The 21,374-nt window shown below is 50.5% G+C and overlaps 1 protein-coding gene across 1 annotated transcript; it reads left to right on the top strand.

The window, feature by feature from the left end:
* Positions 1–1,791: 1,791 nt before the first annotated feature.
* Positions 1,792–9,401, top strand: Tfap2c (transcription factor AP-2 gamma). Its single transcript, XM_005362808.3, has 7 exons — positions 1,792–1,839; positions 3,385–3,870; positions 3,979–4,030; positions 5,436–5,652; positions 6,061–6,179; positions 8,063–8,207; positions 9,116–9,401. Exons 1-7 carry the CDS (start codon positions 1,792–1,794, stop codon positions 9,399–9,401), a joined length of 1,353 nt encoding a protein of 450 aa, XP_005362865.1.
* The last annotated feature ends 11,973 nt before the right edge of the window (positions 9,402–21,374 follow it).

Below are 21,374 nucleotides of genomic sequence, written 5' to 3'. Positions count from 1 at the left end.
CCTCTTCTGCTAATGCTAAGGTCTCTGTGTTTCGCAAGCTTAGTGTCAGGACTGAGAGCCTCTTTTAAACGCACTCGGAAAACCCCCTTAGTTCCCGCGGTTCCTACTTCCTGGGTTTGTTAGCGCAACTGGTCGGAAAACCTCCTTGCGTGTGGGTGGCTACTCTTATTCTCTAAGGTGATGGGGAACGGTTGGCTTGAAAGACATTTATTTTAATTTTAGTTACTTTATTTTAGGCCGATCTGGGTTTAAAGTAATGTTTATACATCCTAGAGATGGAGCAGGAAGATGGTAAACGACTTTATTCTGTGGATGGGGGAGGCACGTCCACTACAGGTTCTGGCCACCGGGCTGATGGTATCAAGGATTGCATAATTAGCTTCGGAATCAAACCGAAATAGTCCCTGCCTCCGATTCCCTCTGAACGTTTGAAGTCAATCTCCATGTACTGTTAGGATAGACCAAAAAAATTAACTCTGGAGAATTATCGACCTTGTGTTTGAAATGAAAAAAATCAGCTATAATATTAACCAGAAATAATATTTCGTTTCTTGAATTTAAAAACATTAACATTCATTGTTGTTTTGGGGCTTGAGTGGCAAATCCCAGGCTCGGCAGCATTCTGTGGAAGGAAGCTTTGCTTTCTGCCTTTTTGTGGGATGAGGAGTGTCCATCTCTCCAAGGGTGACTTCTCTGTAGCCCCCTCCCACTTCCCGGCTCCTCCTCACCCCACCTTGCCCTTTGTGCTGGAGGTTTATTCTGCCTGGAACCTATTTTCCCGGGCGAGTTGAGGCTTCTGAATGGCCCGCTCGTGCCAGCTGCGGAACCGGCACACTGCAGGGATGGGCATCGTAGCAGGGATGGGCCTGGGTGGGGGAACTCGGGTCTCCTCTAGCTGCAGCCAGCAGCCAGAGATACACCTTTGGGCGACTGCGGTGACGTGCCGCTGTCCGATTTATTCTGAGCCGGTATTACGGTGAGTTGCCTCTTCAGAACTGGGGTGGGGGAGCGGATAGAGCTTGGGGGGGGGCAGACTCTAGACAAGCCCTCCTCCCTTACTCCAGCGGGCAGTACAATAAAGTGCCCAGGGAGAGGGGAAGGGGGAGACACTAGGGCTTATTGGGGCTTCAGTTGCTTCCCAGCCCAATTCTCGAGTCTCTGGAGCGGCTGGGGCGGGATGTCAGGAAACCCCGGGAGACGAGACACCTCGGAATGGGGAGTCTCTCTTAAGTGATGTCCATCTTTTAGAGGATGGAGAAAGGTTCTTGAGGTGGGGAAATCCCGGTTGTCAGCTCTGCCAATCTCAGGTGTGCCTAGGGCTGGCATAGGAAGCCGCGATGGGTCTGCGGATGTCAGAGGCAGCCCACTGATGCCCCTGCAAGCCCCTGGCGACGCCCGGTCCTGCAAGACGCCAGGCAGGGTGCGGGGCGGAGCTAGGCAGGGACTGGCTAGGAGCTGCCCCGCCCGGCGCCTGGGCCTCCGCGCCGGCCCCCGGGGAGGAGTTATGATAATTTCCTTCTCATTAAGGCGTTCGGGTCCCCCCGGCTATCGCCGGGACACACTGAGGGTGAGGCTTCTCCGGTCCACGGCGGCGGCCTCTACACACCCACGGCGGCCACATCTAGGCGCACAACCACCGATGCGCATCCAGTGACCAGGACAGCGAGGCCCGCGTGTGGCGGGGGTGGCGGCAGACGCCTGGCCACCGTGACCCCGATTGTGGATTTACCGCTCGGGGGGTGGGGGGAGCCTGGATTTAACTGGCGACTTTTTTGGGGGACGCCGGACGCCATGTTGTGGAAAATAACAGATAATGTCAAGTATGAAGAGGATTGCGAGGTGAGCAGTGGCTAGGGAACGCAGCGCCGCCTGTCTGAGCAGCGTCCCCGGGCCGCAGGCCGAGGCTGGGGACGTTCGCGCGGAGCCCTTGCCTCTGGGCGGGACGAGGGCCTGTCCCGGACACCCCTTGGCCACCTCCTGAGTCCCTTGTTGAATCCGGTCTTGTCCCTCGGGAACGAGGCCTGGCAAGCGCGTGGCAGACCCACCTGCAGAGCTCAACAGTGGGTTCCAACGGAGCGCACGGCCCCCCCTTTCCGTTTTCCCCGAAGAGCGCCCTGTTCTCCGACTCAGACGTGGCTTTTTCCCACGAAGTCTGTCCAAAGTGTCCACGGAGGCCTCCCTGCCAGGGACACCTTTGCGGAGTCTTCTCCAAGGCGGGCTTGTCACCTGCCCCGCTACCTCCTCGGGAAAGAAAAAAAAAAATCTAAACAGCTGCAGCTTGGTTTTCAAGAGAAGTGGGGGCTGGGGACTAAGGGGTGGGGGTGAGGCCAGGATGGGGCCTTGAGCGCTCGCGAGTACTCCAGCCTGTCGGACAGGTTGAGCTAGAGTTTCGGAGAGTAGGAGGGAGGGAGGCGACGAGCGGGAAGAGGAAGAAGACTCAGGCGGCGCGAGGAGAGCGCGGGGGAGCGAGGAGAGAAGAGCCAAGACGGCCAGGCTGCGGGAGCGCACGATGTCCGCACGACCTCGAGGGGCTGCCCCTGCTTGCAGGCACGGTCACTTCCGCTAGGGGGCGACAGTGCCCCGCTCCTGTGTCCCCCGCTACCCTTGTGACCCCCGGGACTGATGAAGACACATCTTTTAGGAATTAAGCCTGACCGCCTTGGGGCGAGGGGACGTGCGCAGGCAAAGGTTGCCCAATTTGGCAGAGTCTTTTCATTCCTTCTCTGCACCGGGATGTGTGAGAACCTTGACCGTAGCCGGGCTGGAAGATCTCGCTTCCTAAGGCGCAGAAGGCACGGGCCTGGCTAGCAAGGATCACAGCTCCGGTTCCGCGTGTTAGCGCTCGAGTCCCTGCGGCCGAACTCTCTGGTCTTACCTGGGACCGACACTCCTGCGGCGACCTCGCCTTGAAGGGAGTGAGAGGGCGGGGTGGTCCGTAGGGCGGGGGAAATGAGCTCTTCGGCTTCGCGCATTATCCGCGCAGGCTCCTTTTGGCGCGCTGCAGCAACATGGGCGGAATGGTGAAAGAGGGGTCTTTGCGCCGAGTTCGCCGCACGCCGACCTCCTGGGGTGGGGATTACCGCCACAGCCGCGGCCTCACCCCGACGGTGGCCTGGAGCTCGCCCTTGGCACCTCCGAGCGCCGCCCGCAGCGTAGCTCCCGTGCGTTCTCCAGTGTGCCCGGAGGACTCGTTCCCACAGGTCTTAGACTGTGGTTTACAACGAAGTCCCTGGGGCGCTTTGTCCCCGGCTGCCCTAGGGCTCGGGGGCGGGTCGAGACGGGTGGGGCGAGCCTGGTGGGGTGCCCAGGTGCCCCTCCCTTGGCTTGCCTGTTCGCTGTAGCAGGGGCTTCGTCTTAACCGGGTTTCTGCTGTTTCTCTCCCAGGATCGTCACGAGGCGAGCAGCAATGGGAACCCGCGCATCCCCCACCTTTCTTCTGCCGGACAACACCTCTACAGCCCCGCGCCACCTCTCTCGCACACCGGGGTTGCAGAGTATCAGCCGCCCCCGTACTTCCCGCCGCCCTACCAGCAGCTGGCATACTCGCAATCCGCTGACCCCTACTCTCACCTGGGGGAGGCTTATGCTGCTGCCATCAACCCCCTGCACCAGCCTGCGCCCACCGGCAGCCAGCAGCAGGCCTGGCCGGGTAGACAGAGCCAGGAGGGCGCTAGCCTGGCCCCGCACCATGGCCGCCCTGCCGGCCTGCTACCCCACATTTCAGGGCTTGAAGCTGGTGCGGTGAGTGCCCGGCGGGAAGCCTACCGCCGATCCGACCTGCTGCTGCCACACGCACACGCTCTGGAAGCCGCTGGCCTGGCAGAAAACCTCGGACTGCATGACATGGCTCACCCCATTGAGGAGGTGCAGGTGAGCCGCAGGGGCTAGGTAGGGAGAGGCCATCTTACCGCCTCACTTACCTTCCAGCCGCTCCACTTTCCCCAAAACTTAAAAGAAACTGTCATTTCTCCTCCCCAGAATGTGGACGACCCGCACCTGCTTCTACACGATCAGACTGTCATTCGCAAAGGTAAACATTGACCACTGTTGGTGCGGCCCCAACCTGGGAAGTTGTCCCTTTTCTGGCAAAGTGGAAGTGTTAAGTGGTTAACGTTGGTCATCTAGTGAGGGGGGACCTGGCGATGTCTCCTACCTTTGTAGAAGGAGAAAGAGACATTATTTTCTGACCTGAACGAAAAAACTTTGAGGACCTGTAAATTTTAAAAGATTCTTGGTGGTGGTGGTATTTTGTTCATTCTGTACCTCCCTAGTGCTGGCATTGTAGGTAGGAGACTTTAATTTAACTTGAAAGCGAGATCAAACGTTTTCTGATTCTATGGCAGTTTTTTAACTGTTGAACAAATTGATTTAATTTTACTTTTTAGAAGTAAAGTTTATCACGGTGGGAGGGGGTGTAGATCTGTACAAAGGTCAAAATCCAACCCAAGCCAGTTGGTGGTGGCACACGCCTTTTTATATTATCAGGCAGAGGCCGGCAGATCTCAGGAGTTAGGGGCCAGCCTAGTCTACAGAGTGAGTTCCACAACAGTCAGTGCTACACTGAGAGTCCCTGTCTGGGGCGGGAGATGGAAAGCCAACCTGCAGAAGTCCGTTTTCTCTTGCTGCTCTTTGGGCTCCAGAGGTTGAAGTCCTGTTTCAAGCTTGGGAGCAAGCACTTTTAATGCTGGGCACTCACTGCTGTAGGAGGGATTTTATTTCCTCTGCCGTGCCGAGCTATTGGAGAGGCCCTTGACTCTAAAGCTGAGTCGGACAGCCTTTAGGGGTTTTATATGAGAGAGGGGGTTGGGGAAGGCAGGCTACAGCGAGTGGGTGGCTCTTGATTAAGTTAAAGTTATCAGTCTGTTTGAGGGAAAAATGGAAGCATCCGAAAATTACAGGTATCTGTGGTCTTGAAAGTAAACTGGAAGAGGGTGGGCAGGGTAGGGAGAAAAACCTGGAAAACAAACTAACATCTCTGGCTAAACTTAACCAGAGCCGGTTAATCTGTGTTTCTGAATCCCCTGGTGTCAGCGGCACTGAAGGGCGAAGGGCTTGGCGGCTGATCTGAGTCCTGAAGTTTCGGCTCCCTGATGGAGGGGGAGGATGCCATTTATTTCGTATTGAAGCAGTCTTCAGAAAGCAAATGTTTTAATTAAACAGATTACTGTGGTGGCCAGGAACTGGGAGAAAAAAAAAAAAACAACTCCTCCACACATGGAGTCTCGACTAATTAAGGTTCCTGAGGTGTTAACTCATGATTTCAGACTGCAGCCTTTGAAGAACGAACGTGGCTCTTAGAAGCCTTCTTGCGCTATGTAGCTCTGTGTGCAGACTTTACAGAAGGCTGAATTCAGCTTTGACTTGCCCTTTTGATGAGATCTCTGCCCCCTCCTGTTCTAGTGTCAGGACAGCACCTGTTCTACTGTCTCCCACAGGACCCATCTCAATGACCAAGAACCCTTTGGGCCTCCCCTGCCAGAAGGACCTGGTAGGAGCCGTTATGAACCCCAGTGAGGTCTTCTGCTCTGTTCCTGGAAGACTGTCCCTGCTCAGCTCCACGTCCAAATACAAAGTGACAGTGGCCGAGGTACAGAGGCGACTGTCACCACCTGAATGCCTAAATGCCTCGCTCCTGGGAGGTGTGCTCCGAAGGTGACACATGTTCAGGGCCCCCTGGGGGATGGGTAGTTGAAGGTGACTGTGTGTGAGGGCCTGGAGGTATTTTTATCATTTCTGTAACTTTTATATCTTACCGCTGAATTCTAATCTGCGGAAAGAGAGCTTTTTAGTGCTTGACTTCTTTTCCAAGTGCCAAATGCAAAAGGTGTAAAACAGCAATAACAGGTTAGCATTTGAGATCAGGCCGCACCAGCTGCATGGGGGGGGGCTCAACTTCGAGTGTTTTGTCCCCCCAGGGAGTTTCTTGGGGACTGCTAGCTGAAGGTTTTTCTTCACCCCCACTGTGGCAGTATTCTGTGATTTTTTTTTTTTTTTTTTTGGCTGGGGGAGGCTGGTTTGTTTTTTATTCTTTGAGAGTAGCCAACATTCTTTTTCCCACAGAGCAAAATCCAAAAATGGAGGCCGGTCCTTGCGGGAGAAGTTGGACAAAATTGGCTTGAACCTTCCAGCTGGGAGACGGAAAGCTGCCCACGTCACCCTGCTCACGTCTCTCGTGGAAGGTCAGTGCAGCTGAGTTTTCATTTTTACCGTCTGACTTCAAGACTGCGGGAGGAAACATTTACTGTAACAAGTGAGAGCCACACGCAGAAATGAAAGCAGTTTAGACTGTATGTCCCTTGCTGTGAATCCTGACTCTTTACCTGATAATGTGACATTCACACCTCTGTTGTTTGGGGTCTTCACTCAGAAAGCTGATCAATGTTACTAAAATTTTACTTTTCTGAACCTATGAAATCCTACGGAGCGGCAGACCGATCCTTGTGAGGGGAACTAGCTTTGAGATTTGAGGTGCTGTCTGTGGATGGTAGGCCCATCAAAAGTCACAATTGGTATCTTCTGCTGTGCTTTTCCTAGCTGTGGGTGTAAGGATCCTGCTCAAGGGATGCAGTGAGCACTGGCTCAATTCCCCATTTCTTCCTTTCCATCAAAAGATTTTTTTAAGGCATGAAACCCTTGGTCTACAAATGAGCCCTTTTCCTCAGGTCATAGCTACGTCACTGCGGGTTTTGAATGTAGACCCTTCCCCCAGCCTGGAAGGTAGCCAAGAATGCCATGCAGCCTTTAAAAGAAAAGTAAATACTTAAAACCAAAAGGAGGGGGGACACATTATTATAGGAAGCCAGGAAGAGGGGCTTAGACGCCAGTGCCTCAGCCTAAGTCCCCAGGCCCCTGTGCTGTCCGCCCAGACTGTGCTGGCTGGTTAAGGTTGAGGATGGTCACAGAAGCAGGCTCTCCAGAGCAGAGCTGTCTTTGAATGCCACATGGTATGTCTGCAGTGCTGAAAGGGACTTGGCAGAACCGCCCCCTCTTCCCCAAGCCTCTTCTCTGGTACCTCTGGAGGTCTGGGCCAGCAAAAGCCTCACTGAGAGCAGCTGTCTTGCATTGGAGAACGGGGAGGGGGTGGTTCTGATGAGATTCTGCCAGGCTTCCTTACTAACTACACTGAGAAATTTAAACAAGAGATCGGGCGTTCCAGCCATGGCACCTGGATTCTGACTCACCTTAGGCCTGCCTCTCCACAGTATGGGTTTTTGGAGTTATCGGGGTTTGAACCCTGAAGCCAGGTCACCTTTACTGGGAGAACAAATGATGATCCCCCCCCCCACACACACACACACACACTTACTCTTTACTCTGCTTCCCACTCCCCCACCCCTCAACTTGGAGCTGGGACAAGTCTAGGAAACACACACCCTCCACTGTCTTTCTAGTATTGCTGATTAAACCCAGGGTGGCCTTGAACCTTAGGCTCCGGAACACCAAACACCAGGTCACAAGCTATACTGGCTTTTTTTTTTTTTTTTTTTTTTGAGACTGGGTTTCTGGTCTCCCAGTTTGACTGTGTTACCTAGAGTGAACTTGAACTCCTGAGCCTCCCACCTTCACTTAGAATTTTTTTTTCTTTTTAAGGAGTGGTGGTGTACACCTTTAATCCTAACACCGGGGCTGCTGGCTCTTGAGTTCAAGGCCATCTTGGTCCACAGGTTACAGGAGTCAGGGCCACAGAGTGAAACCCAGTCTTGAAAGAAAGATTCTAGATTACCAAAGTATGAAGCAATGGTGGACATTAGAAGATCCTGCCTCAAACCAAGAGAACCCACTCCTAAACATCCACGTAGCAGCGCTCAAACTCATAGGTGCCTACAGGGACAATTAAAGAATAACAAAGGAGGCGGTGGTGGTGCACACCTTTAATCCCAGCACTAGGGAGGCAGAGGCTGGTGAATTTCTGAGTTCTAGGACAGCCAAGGGCAGTTACACAGAGAAACCCTGTCTCAATCTGCCACCCGATGACAGCTCAAAAGTGTCCTGTGTCTGGTTTCAGTTTTCAAGGCAAAGTAACTGTACTGACCACAGCTCCCCTCAACCCTGATCATCACAGGTGAAGCCGTCCACTTGGCACGGGACTTTGCTTACGTGTGCGAGGCTGAATTTCCCAGTAAAGCAGTGGCCGACTACTTAACCAGACCACATCTCGGGGGACGGAATGAGATGGCCACGAGAAAGAGTATGCTGCTGGCAGCACAGTGAGTATTTGACTTGTGCAGAATTCTCAACCAGAATTCTGCTGCCAAAGGAAATGGCTAGAGCTTTGTCCAGCCAGAGCGGCTGCAGCCTCTAGTAGAGCCTCGAAGAGGGAGCCGTGGTGAATTGCTCCATCCCAGGTGGCTTGGAGGCTGCTGACTCAGCTCACGGCAGTCACAACACCCTGCTCATTGCGTTTGCATATATTCGAGAATTTGTGTAGCTCGGTAGTGTTTGCTGACTGTGCATAAAAGCTAAGCCATCCTCGGCATCACGTAAAAACAGATCCAGTGGTGTATAAAACGGAGCTGGTGTGTGCCTGTAATGCCAGCGTTTGGAACGCGGGAGCAAGAAGAGCAAAAGTTAAAAGTCATCCTTAGCTACAAAGTGAGTTCCAAGGCTAGTCTGGGCTACTTGAGACTGGCTCTCTTGACCTTGGCCAGGTGACTGGACTTAATCCACTTATCTCTTCTCTTGGGTGCCGAGGTTAAAGGAGATAGCACTGGGGAAATCGGGCCCTGGCGTGTGGGAGTGTGCACTGGGGGACTCTGGGGATTCGAGCCCTGACATGTGCTAGGTGCTAAGCATGGAGGTGTGGCGCTCCGACACTAGTATGGGGCCAGAATGTCTCACTTAAGAGTGCTTGCCTATCATGCATGCAAGCCCCACATAATCCCCAGCACTGCATAGACCAAGAATAACAGAGAAGACTTCCTCACAGGAAAGCTATAAATTCAAGGCTGTTCTTGGCTCCTTTGTGGGTTCAAGGCCAGCCTGCAACCTTTTGAGATGTCTCAAAAACACTAATCAATAGAAAGTAAGTAAACACATTCTTATTTATTCTAATAGGATCAGGGAGATTTAGTCTGTTACAAGCCAGGTAAAGTTCACCAACTGACTGTCTCCACAGGCAAGTGTGCAAAGAATTCACAGACCTTCTGATTCAAGATCGAACACCCAACGGGAACAACAGGCCCACTCCAGTCTTGGAGACGAACATACAAAACTGCCTGTCTCATTTCAGTCTGATAACTCACGGCTTTGGCAGCCAGGCCATCTGCGCTGCGGTGTCTGCGGTGCAGAATTACATCAAGGAGGCTTTGCTTGCCATTGACAAGTCCTATATGAACCCGGGAGACCAAAGTCCTGCTGACTCCAACAAGACCATGGAGAAAATGGAAAAGCACCGGAAATAAAGTGGGGTGCACGGAAGCCAGAGTGTGAAGGGAGAGGACCTGAGAAGCACCCCCCTGGGCGGGGCCAACAGTTACCATCCACCTCACCCTGGACCTGCCTGCCTTCTTGGAGTCGGTGGCTTTTCTATTAACCCTGGACATACTATCCCGAAGCGATTTGGTTTGATTCTTTTACTCATTAAACGTTTATTTTTTTGGAAATCCATTTCCTCTCTGAAAGGTGCTATGAGTTTTAGAATCCCTTTGTGAAATCCGCCTGGGCTAAGGAGAAACCCCACGCTGAGCTGCTGACATGGCAGTTGAATGGGAGATACAGGGATCAATCATAACTTATTTTTTTTTCAGTGTTAAGATAATGTCTGGCTTTTATGTCCACTAAAATATTTATCTAAAAAATTAGTATTTATGTAGCTCTCCCCGCCCCGTCAGTGATCACACCTTCTGGTAGGAGGCGAAGGTCGGACGTTCTTAGCAGCTATTCACAGAGGTGTGTGACAGGCTTCCAGCCCCGTGTTCAGAAGGGGGGGTGTCCTGGTTCTAAGGAATTTGGAAAGCAAAGCCTGCTGATTGTTTCACGTTTCCTTCCTCTTTAAAAAAAATGTTGAAAGTTTAAAATTCTTTAGCTAGTAGAGTTTTTTAAGTGACCTGTTCCTTTAAGGTATAGAAGCTTTATTTGCTTATTTATTTCATATCTTGATTTTTTTTTTTCCACGTAAACTTGAAGAGGGTAGGCACACAGCAGCGCCTGTCATCCCCAAATCCCCGAGGAGGCTCTGTGTGGAGAAACTGTTGAGTGTACAGATTTTATTTATGCATAATTTAATGGGATCTGTAAATACTTCTTAGGACTTTTTGTGAAATGGGATTCGATTTTAATATTAACTTTTAATGGTGATGGGTAACATAGCACCTAGATTTTATGCAGATGCACACAGGGTGTTAAGATTGACGCTGATGCAGGGCTGCTCAGGCACTATCTAATTGGAGCTGTTTAGAAAGCAATAACGTCTCGTTCCTTTGGGCTGAACCAGAAGGGTAGAGTATAGCCTGTGTGGGTGAAGTGTGGATTGGAATTGAACTTCTATGCCTGTCAGTGCTCCCAAAGTAATTGTGCGTATAATGCCTGTATAATAAAAAATATTCTCGATAGAATCTGTGAAAGCCTGGTTCTGACCCATTTTTTTTTCCCCCCGGCTCCTAGGATGGGTAGGCTCAATCAGGGCTTACTTGAGGCTTGAATGTGGCTTAGCTGTCTATAAATGGAGTAAGCAGTCTTGGTGCTGTGGAAGGGTCTTCTTTTCTCTCCCTAATGACGATGCTCAGCTGCCCCATATCCTTCCCACTCTCATCTTCTCCCTCGTTACCTGAGTGCCAGCACCTGGGGGCTCAGAGAGGGAGCAGTTCGCCACTGAGGGGGTTAAATAAATTTTGTTTTTGTGATGGTCCTCCGGTACGCTTAGCATGTGCTCTGCTGCTCAAGCATAGGGCCACAATTTTAAGAAGTGTTTTTTTTATCTGAGAAGCATTGGGTATCAATTACAACTTTCAACCGTAGTTGGTTGAATGGGCTTGAGGTCTACACTGGTGTTCCTTGGGCAGGTCCTAAGGGGAGGAAATAGCATCAATCAGACCCAAGAGTGGTGACCTGAGGGCATCAGTGTGTTTAATGGAAAGGGAATTCTCTGTTATCGGGGGACAGTGAAGGCTGTCCTCTGGGTTTCTTCATTTTGTCTGACCGACCAGTGAGTTGGAGGGATTGCAGGAGCCCCGGGGGCCTGTGTGTTTTCCAGAAAACACTTTTGGAACTTAGATGCACACTGCCTGTACTCAGTTTCCAGTTCAAGTGGCCTGGCATAGCCTCCAGGAAGTGAGAGGTTAATAGTTTGGCATGCATGGCTGAGCTTCCAAGGGAGGTGGGGGCAGGAGGATTTTCCACTTTGGATAAAGTCATGGCTTCAGCTCCGTTTTTATAATCCTTAATTCCTAATTCCCTCCCCAGTGCACAGCCGCTCCTGGCTTCACATTGGCATGGGACGACGTTCTTAAGTAATTTAAGCACTGCCAACCCCATACTTGCTCTTGGCAGCTCGTCCGTGGTCCCTGTACATCCCCATTAAGTTGGATTTATCTGGATGATGTGTCAAGATCACAATTGGCTTTGCTTCCAAGCACAGCAAAGAGGTCTGAGGTTGACAGTTGTTTCTCAATCAAGACTCAAGACGCTGGGTGTAGAAAGGAAGTCATGGGGGGGGGGGGGCAAAGGGCTGAGAGAATAAGGGTGGCTTTCTTATCGGCAAACCTGCTTCAGGACCAGAGGGTGGATTTTAAAGGCTCCGGACGTTCAGGCAGCCTGCTGGGAGGGAGCTCCCTAAAACTCAAACGACCGAAGAGAACCACAGACAGGCTCTCATACCTGGTTCAGTATGGTTACATCTTACCGATACCCTTAGAAATACAGGGGGCGAGTTCCCTATACTTGGTGTCCAAAGCCTGGTACCCTGTGGAGCAGAACCAGATCTTTCACAGGAAACCCACAGACACCTTGCCTTCTGACAATGTTCCCAAGGAGCTGTAGCCCACTAGGAAAATAAGGGGCTGTGCTTTCTGGCATTAGGTTCAAAAGCACTTGAACCTGAGCAGGATGGGTTTCCATTTAAGCTTCACCTAAGCGAGCACCCTCTGCTTTCTTCCTGCTCTCTGGCCGTATGCTGGCCATCCCACACACTGCTGCCTTTATTTCTGTGTCTGGTGTATGTGTGCACATGAGGGGGCGTGTGTGCATGCTTGCGGAGGGTACGTCAGGTGTCTTCCTCTATGGCTCTCCACCTTAATTTTGGAGATGGCAATCACTCAGGGAACTGCCAGCCCACTGATTCGGCTAGGCTGCTGGCCAGAGAGCACCAGGGGCCTCCCGTCTAGCTCCCCAGCTCTGGCATTCTAGGTGTGTGCTGCTGAGCCCAGCTTTTTAAAAGAAATCTATTCGTAATTTTTACGTTCTGTGTCTGTGTGAGTGGTGGCATGCATATGTACTGCATGTGCCTGTATGTAACTGGAGTTACAGGTGGTTGTGAACCGCCGAATGTGGGTGGAGGGAACCCAGCCCAGGTCCCCTGCAAGAGCAAGTGCTCTTAATGGCGGAAGCATCTCTCCAGCGCTCCTTGCCTGACTTTTTTATGGGTGCCAGGGACCCAAGCTGCAGTCCTCACGGTGCACAACACTTAGCTGACTGAGCTGTCTCCCTGGCAGCTCTCTGGTGTTTTGAAACAAGGTTTTGCTATACAGCTATGACTGACCTGAAATACATTGTGTAGCTCAGGCTGGCCTTATACTTACTATCCTCCTATCCCCACCTCTGGGGGTGGGGCTAGGATTATAGGCATGCACCACCATGCCCAACTATGAGCTTCCCTTTTTTAAGGCATATGTTGTTGCTGCCCTCTGGGAAAAGTATTCAACAGGTTCCTTTGTCCCAGCTTGCTGAAGGAAACCCACTGTGTCTGAAGGCACATGCTGCCTGGAATTCCATGCCCATAAGGGAAATCTCGGCAGGACTGTACATCTCTTGGCTGGCATCTGGGTACCTGGCACCTACCAGGTGCCCCCTTCCCCTACATACAGCACACCTGTAGGTTCTCTGGGAGGACAGGGAGAGTGTTTTCTGTGGCTGTTCACGCTTGTCTTATCTTCCATGTGCATGTGATTTGAGCCGTGGGTTAGGCAAGAGACAAGGCGGCTGTTTCTCATTTGAGATGATTCCGTAACAATGACGGGCATTCTTTTCTTTTGGGGGGTCTGATGTGAGGCTGAGCCCTGGGACCTCAACTTCCTGGATTTGAACCGTTAAAAACCAAAGCGAAACAAGGTAGGGTCACGGACGGGTGAGAAACAAAGAGACTTCTCTGAGGGCCGGGCACAGCCTGGGGCCCTGGAGCCCACTGTCTGCTTCCCCAGGAAAACGCAGGCTAGTGTATGTTCCCGAGGAGGCTGCGGTGCCTTCTGATGACCTCAGAATTCCTCAGGTCTTCACTTCCTGCAGAGGGGTAGAGCAGTGTCCCAAAGTCACAGTCAAATCTGCCTGCCTTTACATGCCTGGGAATGACTTTGAAGTGGCTGTTGTCCATCTGTTGTATGATGAGCGTATGATTCCTTGAAACCTATTTGGCAGATGAAGGCCTGGTGCTGGGGCAGATAATGGGGCTCTCTGGGTCCTGTATTGGCAGTGACCCTTTGCAAGGTCTCCTTCAACCAGCTGAGCCCAGTGGGCTGTGAAGAGTTCCCCTGGGGGTGGCAATGGAGGAAGGACTTTCTGTTTTCCACACTGCGAGGCTTTGACTTACAAATGTCCCTTCTGGACTAGAAGTTTCTCTTGGAGGATATATTGACTTCCCTCTGTCAGAGCTGATGTGCCTTGGGCTTCTCTTCCTGTCCACAGCCCCCATTTGCCTCCTGAGGCCTGTGGGTCTCTCTCCTATAGGAAGGATGGAGGCTCTGGGTGCCATCAAAACCTAACCCTTTCCTGGCTCTGTGACACCCAGGTTGGCAGTTTGCCTAATGTCCATTCTGATGCCAAGAAGCAAATCACACCTTGAGCGTCTTTGTTGATAACAGGGAACTTGATCTTCTGCAGAGATGAACTTGACCTCGGGAACTTGAAGTGACTTACAGTAGAGTCCGTACTTCACGAATCACTCGCTGGTTTTGGCACAATGATACAAGCAATTTCTTTTTTTTTTTTTTTTTGGTTTTTCGAGACAGGGTTTCTCTGTAGCTTTGGAACCTGTCCTGAAACTAGCTCTTGTAGACCAGGCTGGCCTTGAACTCACAGAGATCTGCCTGCCTAGGCGCATACCACCACTGCCCAGCAACACAAGTAATTTCCTTGGTTCTTTTGGACAACATCTCCCTGGATGAAATGAATAGGGGAAAAGAGTAGAAATTGAAATTGAAAGGCCTGATTTTAGAGACCTAGCCAAGAGATAGCTTTGTTAAGATTTTTGAGGTCAAAGCTGTTTTAGAGTGGTATATATATGTATGTGTATTATTTGGAGAGTTTCAACATTTTTTTAAGGAGGGGTTTTACAAATAACCTTCACAAGTGAGAAAGGTTGAAAAGATGTCATGGCATCTAGCCCTCACTGGCTCTAAGCCATTGGGATTTCTTAGGTAGGTTTATGTTCCCCAAAGAATCTGTTAAAGTAGAGTCTAGGGAGAGAGCTCTGTCGGTATAGTGCTTGTCTAGCAAACCAGAGAGCCCGAGTTAGAGTTCCAGAACCCATGTTTAAAAAGCCAGGCATGGTGAGCAGTCTGTACTAGCACTGGGGAAGTAGTGACAGGAAGAGAGGCCTGGCTCTCACTGGCCAGTCAGGGAGACTGAACCGGTGAGCCTCAATCTTAGGGTTTCTATTGCTGCAAAGAGACACCATGACCACAGCAACTCTTACAAGGAAAACATTTAATAGGGGTAACTTGCTTACAGCTTCAGAGGTTCCGTCCATTATCATTGTGGCAGGAAGCATGGCAGCGTGCAGGCAGGCAGGGTGCTAGCTACATCTTGATCAGAAAACAACAGGAAGTGGACTCTTACATTGCATGGTATCTTGAGCATAGGAGACCTCCAACAACAAGGCCATACCTCCTAAAAGTACCACTCCCTGTGAGATTATAGGGGCCAATTACATTCAAACTACCACAGCAGGGATAGAGGAAGACACATGTTCACGTCAGGCTCATGCACCTCCACACCCATGTGCACGAAATACACACACACACACTATGCTAAAGTCCTAACCCCATTACCTCAAAATATGACCCTATTTGGACTTAGGATTGTTTCAGATAGTAAGATGGATCATAGTGGTGTGGCCCTCATTCAATACAACTGGTTACAAAGCAACAAAAAGAGCTAAAGATAGCAGATGTCTGTACTCCCAGCATTCAGAGATGGGGGTCTCTGTGAGTCTGAGATCAGGCTGGCCTACATAGCAAGTTCTAGGCCAGCTGGGGCTACATAGTGAGACCTTATTTTTTTTTATGTTTTAATTTATTCTGTATGCCCAAGGGTAAGGGGTAGCATGCCACAACACCCATGTGAGGGCCAGAGGACAACTTGAGATCACAGCATGTATCAGGCTCCCCTCGGTCAGTCATTCTTCAGCGTGTGGTCACTTTGTTCTGTCAGTAAAGTGCATGCAGTGCGATTCTTTCCTTCAGCACAAGACACTTGCGATCTATCTGGCCGCTGCTTATACCAAGCAATAGTCTGGATCTCTTGTCTACCACACTCTGCGCCTCTGCCATGGCTGCTGGTCTAACGTCGGAGGTGATGGACACTCGGGCTGTTTCCCTTGTTGTCTTTCCAAAGAGAGCGACTGAGAACAGTCATGTTCACATCTCCCTGCCTTCCTGTCTCTAGGGAAATACCTGTGTTGGTGGCTGAGCCATCCTGTCACCAGATACATCCTTCCCTCTGACTGTGTCTAGGGATGGGAGCTCGGCCTGGGAGTGAGAAGAAGGTGGAATCCAGCCATTCATCTTGTTATCGCCAAGATTCTGGCATCATTCTGAGTGCCGGGACTCAGCCTTTTCTTTTTTTTTTCTTTTCTTTTAGATTTTTGTTACATTTATTGATTGATTGATTTGTATGTGTGTGTGTGTGTGTGTGTTATATGTGTATGTTTTGTCTATGTGCGTATGGTGTGTCTGTGTGGTGGGGTGTGTGTATGTGTGTGTGTGTGCACGCGCACCAGCCTTTGCTCTGGGGAGGCAGAGTGTAGAACTCATGGCTCCTTTTCTAGGCACAGCAGGCAGCAAGTGCCTTTACCCACTGAGCCATCTGGGCGGCCCAGTCTCTCTTCTCTGTCTTTTCTGTTTCTATGTTTTCTATGTCTGCCACACCCAGACAGGTGATGGTCTGTCAGAATCACTGGGAATCTTAATACCCTGGAGAGCAAGGCCCAGGCTCTGTTGTACGTATTTCATAGTTTATCCCCACTCAGAGAACCAAAAAGAAATAGAAGGAGCTGGAGAAATGGTTAAGAACACTGGCTGCTCATGTAGAGAATCTGGACTTGATCCCCAGCACACACATGACTGCTCACAACCACCTGTTAATCCAGTGCCAGAGGACTTTGGACCTACTCAGGCATCAAGCATACACACACACACACACACGGTAGACATGCATACATGCAGGCAAAACATATACAATAAAAATCAGATATAAATTATAAAAATAAAAATTTTTAAAAGAGGATGGTGTGGGATCATAGCTGGGGGCATGGTTCATAGCAGAACATCTGCCTCGCAGGCTCAGATTTTAATCCAAGATTAAGCTGAGGGAGTAAAACAATCAAAAGAGAAAGAGCAGGGTTGCTAGCACTTAGCACATCTGTCACCCTGGGCTCCATTAGAATCACGCAAACTGGGTGTGGATGGAGATGCACATATGTAATCTCTACACTCAGGAGATGGGGGCTGCAGAAGTTCAAGGTTACCCCAGGATAGATAAAAAGTTGGGGCAACCTAGGCTACTTAAGACTGTCTCTAGGACAGTGGCACAAGCTTTTAATCCCAGCACTTGGGAGGCAGAGGCAGGTGAATCTCTGTGAGTCTGAGGCTAGCCTGGTCTACATAGTTACAGGACAGCCAGAGCTACATAGGGAGATCTTGTCAGAGAAAGAGAGAGGGGGGGGGAGAAGGAGGAGGAGGAAGAGAAAAAAAAGAGGGAAGAAGGGAGGGTGGGAGGGAGGAAGGAAGAGAGGAGGGAGCTTGCTTTCTTTCTTTTTTTCCTCTGAGACAAGGTTTCTCTGTAGCTTTGGAGCTTTCCTTGGAACTCACTTTGTAGACCAGGCTGGCCTTGAACTCACAGAGATCCTCCTGTCTCTGCCTCCCAGAGTGTTGGGATTAAAGGCGTGCGCCAGCACCACCTGACGGTAGGAAACTTTTGAAGGCATAACAGGATACCAGGCCAGGCATGGTAGGTAGTGTATGCCTTGAATCACACACACACACACACACACACACACACACACACACACACACACACACAGAGTAAGTTTTGCAAAATGATTTAAGAGGGTGCTGGTTACCTCCTCGACTTTCCCTTTCGATGGAAGTGTCAGGCAAGGCTATGAGTCACGCAGTCTCCAGCACTGCCTCCTCTCCACCCACAGCCACCACTCCACTCATCCTTGTCAGGTATCCTGAGTGCCCTCTGCCCTACTATGGGTTTTTTCCCATCAGGTAGCCCAAGTGACAGAGAATAATGGGGCCACACCTTGTCATGCTCTGCTTCCTTGGTGTCTGCTCTCACCTGAGCCCAGACTGACACAAAGCACCCTGCACTCATTCCCTGCCAGATTCTCTTCCAGCCCAGGCTGGACCTGGCTCCCTGCCAGCCTCTCTTCTGGTCCAACCTGGACCCCAGCTCATCCTGTCTCAGGTCCTTTGCACCTGCTGCTGTTGCCTTGGAGACTGCTCTTCCTCCTGTTGTCCCTCCTCCAGAGAAAAGCTGATCTCAAGGTCAGGCTATCTCCCAAGCCACCTCCTGCCTTCTTCACTGACGCGGACCAGAGCCCTGTCAGCTCTTTCTTTTCTGTGTACTCCCAGCACACACGCTCTGAGAGGGTGGCTGTCTTACCAGTGCTGCCTAGCTTGGGCTGAGCTTGGCGAGCTGGTTCTTACTGGGGTGGGGGTAGGAGCGTCTCCTGAGACCTTCCATAGTGCCGGTGTGGCTGGGTGACAGCCAGGCTGGAGTCATAGAGAAGAACTTGAATTTCACATAATTTTCAGCTGTCTGGAAACATTCTTGCTTCAGTGTTTTTTCAACCATTAAATAGTGTAAAAACTGGGTGTGTGGGATAGCTCAGAAGGTAAAAAAATGCTTGCTGTGAAAAATAGACGACCCAAATAAATTTAATCCCCGGAACCAGGGTGGAAGGAAAGAGCCAACCCCTGTAACATTGTCCTTTAATTTATATGCTCCCACTCCACATACCACAACCTCAGGCCCCAGGCAAAGAAACACTAAAGCATGGAAAATAACAAATTATAAAATGTATATTTTAAATTACATATATATATGAAGCTATACTAGGGACTGAAGAGATTTCACTCAGGTATAAGGGCCTGAGTTCAAATCCCAGCTTCCGTGGCTCCTGTGACTGACTGATGGACTGAATGATGGACAGATTGACTGAAATTCTGATGCTCAAAAGATGAAAACTTGAGCCGGGTGGTGGTGGCACATACCTAGAGGCAGGCAGATCTCTGAGTTTGAGGCCAGCCTGGCCTACAGAGGCAGTTCCAGAACAACCAGGACTATACGGGAAAACCCTGCCTCAGAAAAACAACAACAAGAAAGAAAAAGAAAGAAAAAAGACTTGGGTCCCTGGGGCAATCTGTCTGGGTAGGATAGTTGAGTCTCAGGGATCAGCTAAGACACCCCAATTTAAGATGTAACACAGAAGGGGAGGCGCCCAACATCCACCTCAGGCCTCCACGCACATACCTATTTTGTGTGCACAGGCAGCTGCATATATGACCACAAGCATGAAAGCATACATACACAGACATAATGCATACATACCACATACACAAGGAAAAAAAGTTAAAGCTAAGTAGGCTTAGAGGCCTGTACCTTCAGTGCTAGCTACTAGGGAGGCTGAGTCAGGAAAGTTACTTGAGCCAGAAATTATAAACCAGCCTGGGAACAGACTAATACCTTATCTCAAAAAAAGAAAGAAAGAAAAGCCGGGTGGTGGTGGCACACGCCTTTAATCCCAGCACTCAGGAGGCAGAGGCAGGCGGATCTCTGTGAGTTCGAGAATAGCCTGGTCTACAAGAGCTAGTTCCAGGACAGGCTCCAAAATCACAGAGAAACCCGTAAAACAAAACAAAACAAAACAAAACAAAAAAACAAAAACAAAGAAAAAAAAGAAAAGAAAGAAAGAAAGGAAGGAAAAAAACTGAAAAAACAAAAACAAAAATAACCAAAACCCACCCAGTTTTACAAAGCTGGGCGGGGTGGCCACGCCTTTAATGCCACCAGTGGGGAGATAGGGACAGGCGGATTTCCCGGTTTCCACGAATTCAAGGTCAGTCCAATCTTCACAGGCAAGTTTCAGGTCAGTCAGGGTTATCTAGGGAGACCCTGTCTCAAAACCTAATAAAACAACAGACAAACACAGTGGCAGCAGTGGCACATAACTTTAATCCCTGCACTTGGGAGGCAGAAGCAAGTAGACCTCTGTGAGTTTGAGGCCAGCCTGGTCTGCAGAGTGAGTTTGGGGACAGCCAGGGATACACTGAAAAACCCTGTCTTGAAAAACAGAAACACGTGAGGTAGGTGGCACATGCCTGTAATTTCAGTGCTCCAGAGGCAAAGACAAGAACATCACCCTGAGTTTAGAGAAGGCTGGGCTTCCTAGTGAGTTTCATCAGAACAGCCTGGGCTACATAGCAAGACTTTTCACAAGCAAAATAAAAAACCTAAACAAAGCTAAATTAAAGCAAGTTTTATGTAGGGGCAGGGAATTGTATGCCTACAATCCCAGCGCTCAGGAGAAAGAGGAAGGTAGATCCCCGTGAGTTCCAGGCCAGCCTGGTGTCAGAGTGAGACCCTGTCACAAAAACGAAACACAATGAACCAGACAAATGAACAAAAAACCTAAATGTCCAAAATACAATGGATAGGTGCGGTGGTTCCACAAAACAGCCACCCCAGCCCCGGTCAGCCTATGAAGAGTGCGGTCATGCTTCCCGCTGAGACACAGGCTGGCGGCCTTCTCTGGGTCTTTCTGGTTATCAGTCCTGTGTGTTCCACAGTCTGGCCCCACAGCTGACGCCAGTTTGAACTTGCTGGCTGTGGCCTGCAGTGTGAGCTGGCGTGCAGCCTTCCTTGGGGACTTGGTAAAGGATCACTGGGGTAAATGAGCTATTTTGTTGAGACAAGGTCTCAGGCAGCTCAGATTGGGCTTGAACTCCTGAAGACATAGGTGTCCCACCACGCATTGCAGGTGACTGAACCCAGGGCTTGAGCACCTAGTCAAGCACTCTTCAGAGCTAAGTTACCTCTCTGTTCAGTAAGTGAACTTTGCACGTGGTAGGGGGTGAATGACTCCTGTTTTCTGGATGGGAAAACCGGCTGCTGAGTCATTCCCGTTCCAGATCCAGGACTGTGGCTGTGGTCTTAGTTAATTCTCTTCACCCTCTGAACCTGCTGCCTCATCCTTTTAAAAATCAGGGAAAGAGGACAGACATCACCTGGTCTGCTAGTTACTTGCCTGCTCTAGGCTCAATACATAGCAGGTGTGTGCCTGGTTGAAGGATCAGGTGTGTAGCCCGACAGCTACTGTCCCTTCCTGTAGCTGGAGAAACCTGAGGCTGGCCTCTAGGCTGGGAGCTGGCCTTGTCTGCGTCCAGCTGCCACACCCTGTCCACCTAGTGTTGTGTTCTGACAGGATTACTGCCTCTCAGCAGCTGCAGCTCAGGCAGAGACTTCTCTAGTCAGCTCCAGCTCACAGAACCCCGCCCCTTCCCTCAGCCCTGCTGTGATGTGGTTGGAAGCCATTACTCCCTAGTAAAGACTTTTTGGAGACCAGGTTATGGGGTCTGGGGTGTGCTTGCCTAGATTGCAGGGAACCCTGGGTTCCATCCTCTGGATGGAATAAACTGGGCATGGTAGCACATATCCATAATCACAGCACTTGGAGGCAGAAGGAGGAGGATTAGGAGTTTTAAGACCAGACTCTGGGCGGTGGTGGCGCACGCCTTTAGTCCCAGCTCTCTGGAGGCAGAGACGGGCGGATCTCTGTGAGTTTGAGGCCAGCCTGGTCTACAGAGCGAGTTCCAGGATAGCCAGGCCTACACAGAGATACCCTGTCAAGAGAAGGAGAGAAAGAGAGAGGAGAAATTAAATGATGCTGGTTGGGTGTGGGGTCCTGGCAGTGTTCAGGTTTTCAAATCTTTACACCT

The sequence above is a fragment of the Microtus ochrogaster genome, linkage group LG8 (assembly GCF_000317375.1).
Source record: "Microtus ochrogaster isolate Prairie Vole_2 linkage group LG8, MicOch1.0, whole genome shotgun sequence".
NCBI lineage: Eukaryota > Metazoa > Chordata > Mammalia > Rodentia > Cricetidae > Microtus > Microtus ochrogaster.
Note: the sequence above shows the minus strand (reverse complement) of the source record. Positions and strands in the feature narration are given on the sequence as shown.